The sequence below is a fragment of the Oncorhynchus mykiss genome, chromosome 2, assembly GCF_013265735.2.
Source record: "Oncorhynchus mykiss isolate Arlee chromosome 2, USDA_OmykA_1.1, whole genome shotgun sequence".
NCBI lineage: Eukaryota > Metazoa > Chordata > Actinopteri > Salmoniformes > Salmonidae > Oncorhynchus > Oncorhynchus mykiss.
In genome coordinates, this window is record NC_048566.1 from 83,901,635 (window position 1) to 83,914,689 (window position 13,055).

Genomic DNA, 13,055 nt, shown 5'->3' on the forward strand with positions numbered 1-13,055 from the left:
AACACTGACCAGAAACTAAGCCAAACACTGGAACACATAATATCCCAGTGTTATTTTAACCTAGGGTTTATTTTTTGGAGTGCATTAATATCCCCATTCCCATTCCACAGGGGATAGAGGCCCCTAATGTTGTGAATTAAAAGTGCTGCTGTAAACTAAACTAGTTGAGGGCATGATAAATAGAGTTGATCTATGGCACTTTGAGGGGCTATGAAATGTTAGTCCTTGTGCATTATGCACCACCATATTAGATGAGTTCCCTGTTAACAAGGACACAACTACCTTCTTTACAAACCTCTCACCCATCCTCAATCATGAGGTAGTGAATGTGTGGCTCATTCTCAACCAGCCGACCACAGCCCTCCACGTCAGGTCAATAACATCAAATTAACTTAATCACTCTGCACTGGTGATTGTAAGTGGTCAGGGACAATTCCAATAATCAATTCCGATGTGTAACCACGAAACAGATATCATGTTATGATTACAGCATTGATTGTTATGGTAAAACGCAAGGAAAAGATGGGGAACAGTTACTCTGTTGTCCCAGGAGACATTCAGCAGGGGTACAACTTCCCTGTAGCGGAATGAAGATTATGTTGTGTTCTACTTCCAATCATCCATGACACGTGTAACGGCCACAGCTCAAAGTGTGTTAGTCCCTCTTGCTGCGGCTCAATTTGACCTGATTTACCCCTTGGTGCAGAAAAACACACACCCACACTCAGTAGGCGATTGCATCACACAGCCACAGGGGCCTGTGTGGCCAGGGCCTGTGAAATAACAGGTCTGGTCCCAGTCCTTCTAAATCTGTCCCTCTAAAAGAAGCAGGGGAGAGTCTAAGTAAACACACCAGTGGTGCTCCAGACCAGTAAGTGAGGAGTACGGCTGCGGTTGGTCGCCCCTCTCCGGCGCTCTCCACTGGTCCCTACTACGTGGCTCTGGCCACCAGCACAAAATGTACAGGGCGAAGTCTGTTGTTCCACCCATTACCAAAATATATTTTTTTGGGGTGGAAAGGAGATGTTTAGGTTTTAAACACAGTCTGTATTTTAATTCCGATTTGAGGTTATAATGTATACCGGCCGGTGGGACTGTAATTTACTCTACGCAGAGTCTGTTCATTCTGTGTTATGCCGCATGATCTCTTTTTATTTTTTCCATCTGCTTTGGAGTGACTATCTTCAGTGGCTTGGCAGGGGATGGCAATAGTTATGTTTGTGCCATCTTGCCAACTCCATTGCTACTGTATCATTGTCTGTTGGCAAGACAGCACAAATACATCTGGGACTCGGCTCTAGGGCTGGCCTGCCACCGCAGGGGAAAGGGTGCTGGTTCTCTCCGACCCAGCGGGCCACAGTGACAGCCAGGCTAAGGCCTCTCCCACTGTCCACACTGTTCATGACCTCTAAAGATCCTGAAAGAGAGAAATGTGTGTTTGTCAAAGTTCAGAGATCTTATAGCTTTTGGGTGGTTTAACAAGCTAGCTGATTGAGACAGGAGGAAAGCAATTTTTACAAAAACTTTACTAGAGTGAGTAGGTTAGTTGTGACCAGGACTCGAAAACAATATACAGTGCCTTGCGAAAGTATTCGGCCCCCTTGAACTTTGCGACCTTTTGCCACATTTCAGGCTTCAAACATAAAGATATAAAACTGTATTTTTTTGTGAAGAATCAACAAGTGGGACACAATCATGAAGTGGAACGACATTTATTGGATATTTCAAACTTTTTTAACAAATCAAAAACTGAAAAATTGGGCGTGCAAAATTATTCAGCCCCCTTAAGTTAATACTTTGTAGCGCCACCTTTTGCTGCGATTACAGTCGCTTGGGGTATGTCTCTATCAGTTTTGCACATCGAGAGACTGAATTTTGTTTCCCATTCATCCTTGCAAAACAGCTCGAGCTCAGTGAGGTTGGATGGAGAGCATTTGTGAATAGCAGTTTTCAGTTCTTTCCACAGATTCTCGATTGGATTCAGGTCTGGACTTTGACTTGGCCATTCTAACACCTGGATATGTTTATTTTTGAACCATTCCATTGTAGATTTTGCTTTATGTTTTGGATCATTGTCTTGTTGGAAGACAAATCTCCGTCCCAGTCTCAGGTCTTTTGCAGACTCCATCAGGTTTTCTTCCAGAATGGTCCTGTATTTGGCTCCATCCATCTTCCCATCAATTTTAACCATCTTCCCTGTCCCTGCTGAAGAAAAGCAGGCCCAAACCATGATGCTGCCACCACCATGTTTGACAGTGGGGATGGTGTGTTCAGCTGTGTTGCTTTTACGCCAAACATAACGTTTTGCATTGTTGCCAAAAAGTTCAATTTTGGTTTCATCTGACCAGAGCACCTTCTTCCACATGTTTGGTGTGTCTCCCAGGTGCCTTGTGGCAAACTTTAAACAACACTTTTTATGGATATCTTTAAGAAATGGCTTTCTTCTTGCCACTCTTCCATAAAGGCCAGATTTGTGCAATATACGACTGATTGTTGTCCTATGGACAGAGTCTCCCACCTCAGCTGTAGATCTCTGCAGTTCATCCAGAGTGATCATGGGCCTCTTGGCTGCATCTCTGATCAGTATTCTCCTTGTATGAGCTGAAAGTTTAGAGGGACGGCCAGGTCTTGGTAGATTTGCAGTGGTCTGATACTCCTTCCATTTCAATATTATCGCTTGCACAGTGCTCCTTGGGATGTTTAAAGCTTGGGAAATATTTTTGTATCCAAATCCGGCTTTAAACTTCTTCACAACAGTTTCTCGGACCTGCCTGGTGTGTTCCTTGTTCTTCATGATGCTCTCTGCGCTTTTAACGGACTTCTGAGACTATCACAGTGCAGGTGCATTTATACGGAGACTTGATTACACACAGGTGGATTGTATTTATCATCATTAGTCATTTAGGTCAACATTGGATCATTCAGAGATCCTCACTGAACTTCTGGAGAGAGTTTGCTGCACTGAAAGTAAAGGGGCTGAATAATTTTGCACGCCCAATTTTTCAGTTTTTGATATGTTAAAAAAGTTTGAAATATCCAATAAATGTCGTTCCACTTCATGATTGTGTCCCACTTGTTGTTGATTCTTCACAAAAAAATACAGTTTTATATCTTTATGTTTGAAGCCTGAAATGTGGCAAAAGGTCGCAAAGTTCAAGGGGGCCAAATACTTTCACAAGGCACTGTATATCAATCCATTAGTATCACTGGTGCTCCCAACTTTAAAAAAGTTAGGGGCACCACGGAATTTAGGAGCCCCAGAAAATAAGATTGTTTTAATTGATAGAGATGCAGTCTATATTGGCCCTATATGAATTCTAGCTAATTACATGTTGTGCCCTAGAACCTAATATGTAACACTGTAAATACATTCAATTATTATAATAAGCTAAAATGTTGATCAGAATACATAGATATTTTTTGGAATATCAGGTTTCTACCTTGTGTAAAAACACTATTTTCCTACTAAGAAAATGTACATTATCTCTTAAAAAATGTCAGAATCGTGATGTATCATGCAAGATATCTTTCATTCATTCATCCATTGCTATGAGCATTGATCTCCTTGAAGAAGAAACTTTTCATCACTTTTCCTTTCTTTCTGTACCCCCAAATATGTGGATATACTGGTGAAGTTACCAGGTTGTCAGCTAGCTAGCCAATGAGGTAACAACAAAGTGTAAAACATGCTTAACGACGTCGACACGCGAGTCGTTTTTGAATGGCTCATGGCATGGTTTATGAATGTAAAATGCAGTCCTGGCTATCAGCTATAGGAATAACATTGTTGCGCCAGTAGTATGGGTCAGATATTTTGACCTGGTTGGGCTGTAAGCCATCTGTTTTCACTGTAGTAATAATGGTGCAACCATGACGCTAACACATTTTCACTTCCTCGTTTCTCTAGGGTACTCAGAAACAACAGTGCAGAGAAGCGTTATCAAAAATTATAATATGGCTGATTATTTTTTTGTTTGTTGAATGTATAGTCAGTCGCACAGTGCTCTCAAAATACAACTTTTGGTTGCACAGATTCATATTTGGTCGCACTTTAGAGCCCTGGTCGTGATTCCCGTTGGTGGTAATTGTTAGTCTCATTGAGTCCCTGCCTTAATTTCTGTCAGCCTTCCATTCCAAACAAATAGCCATTATGATGTGTTAAAAATAGTCTCTTGAACTCATGTCATGGCCCTTGAAGAAATCGGGGTTTACTTGAGCAGCAGTTGTACCTGGCTATTCATGAGTCACTCCCTAATGTTTTCTACACTCATTTGAGTGTGAGTAATAGTAATAGCTCCCTCCTGTTTGGATAACAATGAGTCAAACAAAAGGAAGTAGCTTTAATCAGCGTTACTGTGGAGGTAATGCTTTGCACTATGCCTGCGTCACTCCTCCTTGATTATGGTTCTGACGTATTGACATGGGGGGCATAACCACTTAAAATGTAGTGTATCACCAGATCTGAGTAAATACTATTTGAAATCTTTCAAATACTTTGAGCTTTTGCTTTAGCCTGCCTGGAGTGCCAGGTGGGCGGGGCTTAGACTTTACAGACTGTTCTATTGATTCTCTTGGCGTGCTCAATCATGCACAGCTATAGTGTTTGAACCCAGGTCTGCATATCACTTCATGCCAAGCCATATTTGGTGTCTTTTGAAACTCCTGGCCTGAGGTTTCATTGCTTTCCACTTCAAAGGGGAGAGAACAGGGCTGTGTAAGTGGTTTAGTCTGTCACCATCTGATCTGATGTGGGCCCTGCCTGCTGGCACCCCTCTGACGGCACTCTGCTTTGGGCTATAGCAGCCAGGGATGATTGGATGTCTGTGGGTGGATTGAAGTCCCTCGGTGCCCCATTACAGAGCTATAGCATTTCCTACACAAATCGGATGGAATTGTCATCCCAAATAAAACGGTGGTGGTAATTCCAGCAAACTGCTAAGTGTAGATGTAATTCTCTGTAGCTGGAATGTCAAACTCAGAGGAATATGGTAAATGGGAACATTTGAATCGTGAATCGTGTTTGTTGAGGTTGTAAGAGCATCATGTAAAAAGAGAGGTAATCTGCCTATGATTTGTGGTGGTGTAGGAGAGTCCTATTGTGAAGTAGAGCTGGAGTGATCTGTGAAGAGTGGGTGGGTAGTAGATGAAAGCTTTGTTTGGTTCAAAGCAGCCTCTGACTCTTACTGTGAGGTTGAATGACTCTGACCTCTTCATCCAACCCCCAGGTGATGAAGACTTACCACATGTACCACACGGAGAGCATTAGTGCAGAGAGCAAGCTGAAGGAGGCGGAGAAGCAGGAGGAGAAGCAGATCGGCCGGGCCGAGCCCGTCTTCAGCTATCGCCTGGAAGACAAGCACCAGAGACGCAGCTCCGTCAAGAAGATTGAGAAGATGAAGGAAAAGGTACAGCACACTTATGCCTGATTCACACTATAGGGCCAAACCAAGCCAAGCAAAGCTGTACTGGGATGGCCTGCTTATGCCTCCATCATAGTTGGTGGAACTTGTGCTAGAAAAGACTACATGAAAAGGATCAGAGCCAGCACAGTATGGTTTGGGATGGCACGATGGTGTGAGAGAAGGGTATTGTGAAGGTCTTTACACTGGTAACAATGATAATGGTTGCTGAAGGGAAGGTTGGAATGTCTTCTCATTAAACACAGTTAGGGGTGAATCTCAGCCAACTGCGATTAGTCAAGCTCAGACTATTATAGCTTCTATGGTGATGCTCTCCTCTACATGAATATATTTTCCATTTCTATGGCCCAAACCTTGAACTCAGGTTGACATCCAGGTGTCCCTGAAAGTATTTATCATTTGTAACAGAAACAGACTTCTATTGGCCAGCCAGACTTCTACTGGCCACCCCGTGTGTGTGTGTGTGTGTGTGTGTTGGAAACCACACTATCACTTGCAGCCAGATTACTTTTTTCTTGTTATTCTCAGAAGGAACAGGCCTGTTTTATGTTAGAACTCTGTGACCAATTGTTTAATGGCCACAGGAACAGCATTTTCTCACAGGCTCTTCCTGGAATGCGTTGGGATTGGGGGAAGCGTTAAAATATGGAAGACCGTGTCAGTGGGTGAGTCAGTGTCTATTGGCTAGTGACTAACAGTCTGTGTCTGGCAGGCAGCTAGGGAGGAAGGAGGATGTCTGAATGAGCAGGGCTACCAGCTCCTGTTTGCCAATCATCCTGAGTTGTGTTGTGAGCGAGCCACCAGACTGTGTACATGCAGACATGAAAGCATTCTCAGCTGTTCATAAAGGCATTTTTGCTCATTAATTTCTATTTCTGTTTCTCTCTCTTTTTGTCTCTCTCTTCCTCTCTATTTGTCTCGCTCCCTCTCTCTCTCATTCATACCTATCTATCTCAGCGCCAGGCCAAGTACTCGGAGAACAAGCTGAAGTCAATCAAAGCACGGAACGAGTACCTGCTGACACTGGAGGCGACAAATTCCTCCGTCTTCAAGTACTACATCCACGACTTGTCTGACTTAATTGACGTAAGTAAACCGTTGGAAGAAACGTCCAGCTAAAGAATAGACTCCTTCATCTGTACTCTAAAACTGGGAATGTTTGGTTGACAGTGTGTTACCGAACAGTGTCTACTCCCTCTTCTCTCGTTAATAACCCCTAGGTTGCATCCACATTGGCACCCTATACCCTACATAGTGCACTTCTTTTGACCTGAGCCCTAAGGGCCCTTATCACAAGTAGTGAACTATAAAGGGTATAGGGTGCCATTTCGGACACAACCCCAAAGATCTGAAGGAAATTATACACTGAGTGTACAAAATGGACTACAAGGTGTCGAAAGCACTCCACATGGATGCTGGCCCATGTTGACTCTAATGCTTCCCACATTTGTGCCAAGTTGGCTGGATGTCCTTTGGGTGGTGGACCATTCTTGATACACACAAGAAACTGTTGAGCATGGAAAAACCCAGCAGCGTATTTTATCTTGCCCATTCACGCTCTGAATGGCACACAAACAATGTCTCAATTGTCAATTGTCTCGAGGCTTAAAATTCTCATTTAACCCTTCCCCCCTTCATCTACACTGATTTGAAGTGGATTTAACAAGTGACATCAATAAGGGATCATAGCTTTCACCTGGATTCACCTGGTCAGTCTGTCATGGAAAAAGCATAATGTTTTGTACACTCAGTGTATGTCTGCTGCAGAGAGACAAGCTGCCGGAGAGATTCTGCCACAAACGGAGAGTTGCTTCTCAGTCTAAGCCTCTCCTCACTCCAGACTTCAAATGAGTTTGTCTGCCACCCAATCAGTATTTTTTTTTTAAATCCCATCTCACTGCTACAGAAAATTGTATTACTATTTTTTCTATCCTCATAATGCTGAAGAAACCCTGCCTTTCAGCAGTATTTTCTGAGTCCCTTTTTCAGGTCTGAACTGTGTAAAGAAACTGATGAGTTTAGCAGCAGAGCAGAAATCTGAGCGATGGTGAGAGAGGACACACACCAGACAGACTGTGGGATGGAAATTACTGAAGGAAGAGAATTAAAAAGCCCAGGAGATTATTAGCTTTTGTGATCCGAAATACTCTACTATTCTAGTCTCAGTCCTCATATTATACACCATACTGCATGACTGACAGTACAGACAGAGAGCACAGACATACAGATAATACAGGGGCTTGCGAAAGTATTCACCCCCTTGGCATTTTTCCTATTTTGTTGCCTTACAAATAGATTTTTGGGGGTTTGTATAATTTGATTAACACAACATGCCTACCACTTTGAAGATGCAAAATATGTTTTATTGTGAAACACAATAAGACAAAAGGCGTGCATAACTTTTCACCCCCCCCCCCCCCCCCCCCCCCCCCCCCCCCCCCCTTTGTTGACTTGTTGAGCCACCTTTTGCAGCAATTACAGCTGCAAGTCTCTTGGGGTGTGTCTCTATAAGCTTGACACATCTAGCCACTGGGATTTTTGCCCATTCTTCAATGCAAAACTGCTCCTTCAAGTTGGATGGGTTCCGCTGGTGTACAGCAATCTTTAAGACATACCACAGATTCTCAATTAGATTGAGGTCTGGGATTTAACTAGGTCATTCCAAGACATTTAAATGTTTCCCCTTAAACCACTCAAGTGTTGCTTTAGCATTATGCTTAGGTCATTGTCCTGCTGGAAGGAGAACCTCTGTCCCAGTCTCAAATCTCTGGAAGACTGAAACAGGTTTCCCTCAAGAATTTCCCTTTATTTAGCGCCATCCATCATTCCCTCAATTCTGACCAGTTTTCCTGTCGATGAAAAAACATCCCCACAGCATGATGCTGCCACCACCATGCTTCACTGTGGGGATGGTGTTCTCGGGGTGATGAGGGGTATTGGGTTTGCGTCAGACATAGCGTTTTCCTTGATGGTCAAAAAGCTACATTTTAGTCTCATCTGACCAGAGTACCTTCTTCCATATGTTTGGGGAGTCTCCCACATGCCTTTTGGTGAACACTAAACGTGTTTGCTTATTTCTTTCTTTAAGCAATGGCCTTTTTCTGGACACTCTTCCGTAAAGCCCAGCTCTGTGGTCCTATGGACAGATACTCTAATCTCCGCTGTGGAGCTTTGCAGTGCCTTCAGGTTTATCTTTGGTCTCTTTGTTGCCTCTCTGATTAATGCCCTCCTTGCCTGGTCTGTGAGTTTTGGTGGGCGGCCCTCTCTTGGCAGGTTTGTTGTGGTGCCATATTCTGTCCAGTTTTTAATAATGGATTTAATGGTGCTCTGTGGGATGTTCAAAGTTTTGGATATTTTTTTATAACCCAACCATGATCTGTACTTCTCCACAACTTTGTCCCTGACCTGTTTGGAGAGCTCCTTGGTCTTCATGGTGCTGATTGATTGGTGGTGCCCCTTGCTTAGTGGTCTTTCAGACTCTGGGGCCTTTCAGAACAGGTGTATATATATACTGAGATCATGTGACACTTAGATTGCACACAGGTGGACATTATTTAACTAATTATGTCTTTCCTGGAGGTAATTGGTTGCACCAGATCATCAAATTAGTTGATTCGGCTATTTCAGACACACCCTTTGCTGACAGGTGTATGAAATCGATCACACAGCCATGCAATCTCCTTAGACAAATATTGGCCGTACAATGTCCTTACTGAAGAGCTCAGTGACTTTCAACATGGCATCGTCATAGAATGCCACCTTTCCAACAAGTCAGTTGGTCAAATGTATGCCTGCTAGAGCTGCCCCAGTCAACAGGGTGTGTGCTCGATTATATACACCTGTCAGCAACGGGTGTGGCTGAAATAGCCAAATGTACTCATCTGGAAATGTATTAAATATTTAAAAAACAATACCTTATTTACATAAGTATTCAAACCCTTTGCTATGAGACTCGCATCCTATTTCCATTGATCATCCTTGATGTTTCTGCAACTTCATTGGATTTACCTGTGGAAATTAAATTGGTTGACATGATTTGGAAAGGTTTTGGAAAGGCCCACATTTGGAAAGGCCCACATCTGTCTATATAAGGTCCCACAGTTGATAGTGCATGTCAGCGCAAAAACCAAGCCATGAGGTCAAAGGAATTTTCCATAGAGCGCAGAGACACAATTGTGTTGAGGCACAGATCTGGGAAAGGGTACCAAAAATATCTGCAGCATTGAAGGTCCCCAAGAATTTTTATTTATTTATTTTTTATTTATTTCACCTTTATTTAACCAGGTAGGCAAGTTGAGAACAAGTTCTCATTTACAATTGCGACCCGGCCAAGATAAAGCAAAGCAGTTCGACACATACAACGACACAGAGTTACACATGGAGTAAAACAAACATAGTCAATAATACAGTATAAACAAGTCTATATACGATGTGAGCAAATGAGGTGAGATAAGGGAGGTAAAGGCAAAAAAAGGACATGGTGGCAAAGTAAATACAATATAGCAAGTAAAACACTGGAATGGTAGATTTGCAATGGAAGAATGTGCAAAGTATAAATAAAATAATGGGGTGCAAAGGAGCAAAATAAATAAATAAATACAGTAGGTAAAGAGGTAGTTGTTTGGGCTAAATTATAGGTGGGCTATGTACAGGTGCAGTAATCTGTGAGCTGCTCTGACAGCTGTTGCTTAAAGCTAGTGAGGGAGATAAGTGTTTCCAGTTTCAGAGATTTTTGTAGTTCGTTCCAGTCATTGGCAGCAGAGAACTGGAAGGAGAGGCGGCCAGAGAAATAATTGGTTTTGGGGGTGACCAGAGAGATATACCTGCTGGAGCGCGTGCTACAGGTGGGTGATGCTATGGTGACCAGCGAGCTGAGATAAGGGACATGACATGGAGCCAGTGGCCTCCTTCATTCTTAAATGGAAGCAACTTGGAACCACCAAGACACTTCCTAGAGCTGGCTGCCCAACCAAACAGTAATTGGAGGAGAAGGGCCTTGGTCAGGGAGGTGACCAAGAACCCAATGGTCACTCTGACAGACCTCCATAGTTCCTCTGTGGAGATGGGAGAACCTTCCAGAGGGACAGACATCTCTGCAGCACTCCACCAATCAAGCCTTTTGGTAGAGTGGCCAGACGGAAGCCACTCCTCAGTAAAAGGCAGGGTAGCCCCTTGGAAAGGCACCTACTCTTACCATGAGAAACTCAATTCTCTAGTCTGATGAAACCAAGATTGAAGTCTTTGGCCTGAACGCCAAGCATCACAACTTGAGGAAACCTGGCACCATCCCAACGGTGAAGCACGGTGGTGGCAGCATCATGCTGTGGGGATCTTTTTCAGCAGCAGGGACTGGGAGACTAGTTTAGACAGGATCGAGGGAAAGATAATCAGAGCAATGTACAGAGAGATCCTTGACAAACCTGCTCCAGAGCGATCAGGACCTCAGACTGGTGCGAAGGTTCACCGTCCAGCAGGACAACGACCCTAAGCACACAGCCAAGACAATGCAAGAGTAGCTTCGGGACAAGTCTCAATGTCCTCAAGTGGCCAAGCCAGAGCCCAATCCAATATATTTGGAGAGCCCTGAAAATAGCTGTGCAGTGACGTTCCCCATCCAACCTGACAGAGTTTGAGAGGATCTGCAAAGAATAATGTTTAAAAACTCCCCAAATACTGGTGTGTCAAGCTTGTAGCATCATCACCCAGGAAGACTCGAGCCTGTAATCACTGCCAAAGGTGCTTCAGCAAAGTACTGAGTAAAGAGTCTGAATACTTATGTAAATGCGTTTTTTTTTTCATTTGCAAAATTTTCGAAACAGTTTTTGCTTTGTCATTATGGGGTATTGTGTGTAGATTGATGATTTTTATTTGTTTTACACACTTTTTTTGGTTACTACATTATTCTATTTGTGTTATTTCATAGTTTTGATGTCTTCACTATTATTCTACAATGTCGAAAATTGTAAAAATCAAGGAAAACCCTTGAATGAGTAGGTGTGTCCAAACTTTTGACTGGTACTGTATGTAAATATTTCAGTTTTTTAAATTTTCAAAGCAAATTGTTTTTTGCTTTGTCATTATGGGGTATTTTTGTGTAGATTGACAAGGGGGAATAAACAATTTATCCGTTTTAGAGTAAGGCTGTAAGGTAACAAAATGTGGAAAAAGTTGAGGGGTCTGAATACTTTCCGAATGCACTGTACATACACACACACACACACACACACACACACATTATCACATCTTTAGCTTGAATGGGGTGTGGGAAAGACCCTGCCCCTTTAACCAATATTTGGGAATTGCTGATGTGTGTTGCAGGTCAGCCATCCCGTCTCTCATATCACCACTCTGTACTATGTCTTCTGTTTTCTACTCTACCTACCAAGCAGATGGCTTTGTTTTCTCCTCCAGAACCCAGACCTATAAACGGGACATATTTATACACTAGCTACCTGGGATATTCTTTTTCACCCTTAAAAATAATGTACTGCACCATTTCTCCAGTGTTGCCAGGCCAACACGGTGAACGCTCGGTACTTTTAGCGATTGTGTATTCCAGACAGACGGTGAGGAAGGGCCATTCTGGGTGCTAAAATGTGCACCTCTTCCCTCCCTCCTGCTCTCTAGCCTATGTAAATCACGAGGGTATGTGTGTTCGTACCTGTGTGTGAGCTCCTGCGTGTTTTGCATGTGTGTTTGTGCGTACCAGTGTCCGTGGGTGTGTGTGTACACTTGTTTTAGTATGTTGTGCAATCTGTCATAAGAGACAGTCAATTGTTAAAGAAATTATAGTTGATGAATTGGACAGATAACATACATCCAATGTAATGTGGACAAGCAAGGCGTTAGGTAGCCTGGCAGACAATGCTCCTGTGTCTGGGTGTCTTCATCACCTCCAAGGCTGTCTGTGTGAACTCTCAGGCCCTGGCTTACCAAGGTCCTAGTTAATGAGATCCAGCATCAGATGTTGGGAACATTATTCAGGTTCTATAACTCCGGGCCAAGCCAGCAGTCAGAGAATGTATCAGACTACTCAGTTAATGGCCAATAATGTTCATGACTGCAGTGTGTCGAGAGACTAAGAGAGCAGACATTGTTGACCGTGTTGAAACCATTACAAAGTTGTTGGTTTTTCCATGAACGTATGTGTTTTTGCTGGAAAAGAAATGTAATGTTTTAGGACAATCTGCAGAATGTGTTTGGTGTACCGTTGTGGGCACTAAAGTTAGTTTTTTTTTTTTTTTTTTTACCTTGTACCATGGCTGGACTTGACATTTTAGAAGCTTCTCATCAGGTTGTCAGAAGTTGCAGTAAACGGGGCATCCTGATCCAATACAGTCTCATCTTCCCCTCTACCAGTGCTGTGATCTGGGCTACCACGCCAGCCTGAACCGTGCCCTGAGGACCTACCTATCGGCTGAGTACAACCTGGAGACAAGTCGCCACGAGGGCCTAGACATCATCGAGAACGCCGTGGACAGTCTGGACCCCCGCAGCGACCGCCAGCGCTTCATGGAGTTGTACCCCACAGCCTTCTGCCCGCCCATCAAGTTCCAGTTCCAGCCCCACATGGGCGATGAGGTGAGACATTGAGATCCACAGGCTTGTTGTTCTTTGTGTCCATTTCTCCATCCA

The 13,055-nt window shown here is 43.4% G+C and overlaps 1 protein-coding gene across 5 annotated transcripts in view; it reads left to right on the forward strand.

The window, feature by feature from the left end:
- The window catches only part of LOC110497968 (SLIT-ROBO Rho GTPase-activating protein 1), a 156,243-nt gene that overhangs the window by 78,052 nt on the left and 65,136 nt on the right, over positions 1-13,055 (forward strand). For all 5 annotated transcript variants that reach the window (XM_036957189.1, XM_036957190.1, XM_036957193.1 and 2 more), the window contains exons 5-7: positions 5,226-5,405; positions 6,378-6,506; positions 12,780-13,001. In XM_036957189.1, coding sequence (XP_036813084.1) covers positions 5,226-5,405; positions 6,378-6,506; positions 12,780-13,001 — 531 coding nt within the window. The remainder of the gene's footprint in view (positions 1-5,225; positions 5,406-6,377; positions 6,507-12,779; positions 13,002-13,055) is intronic.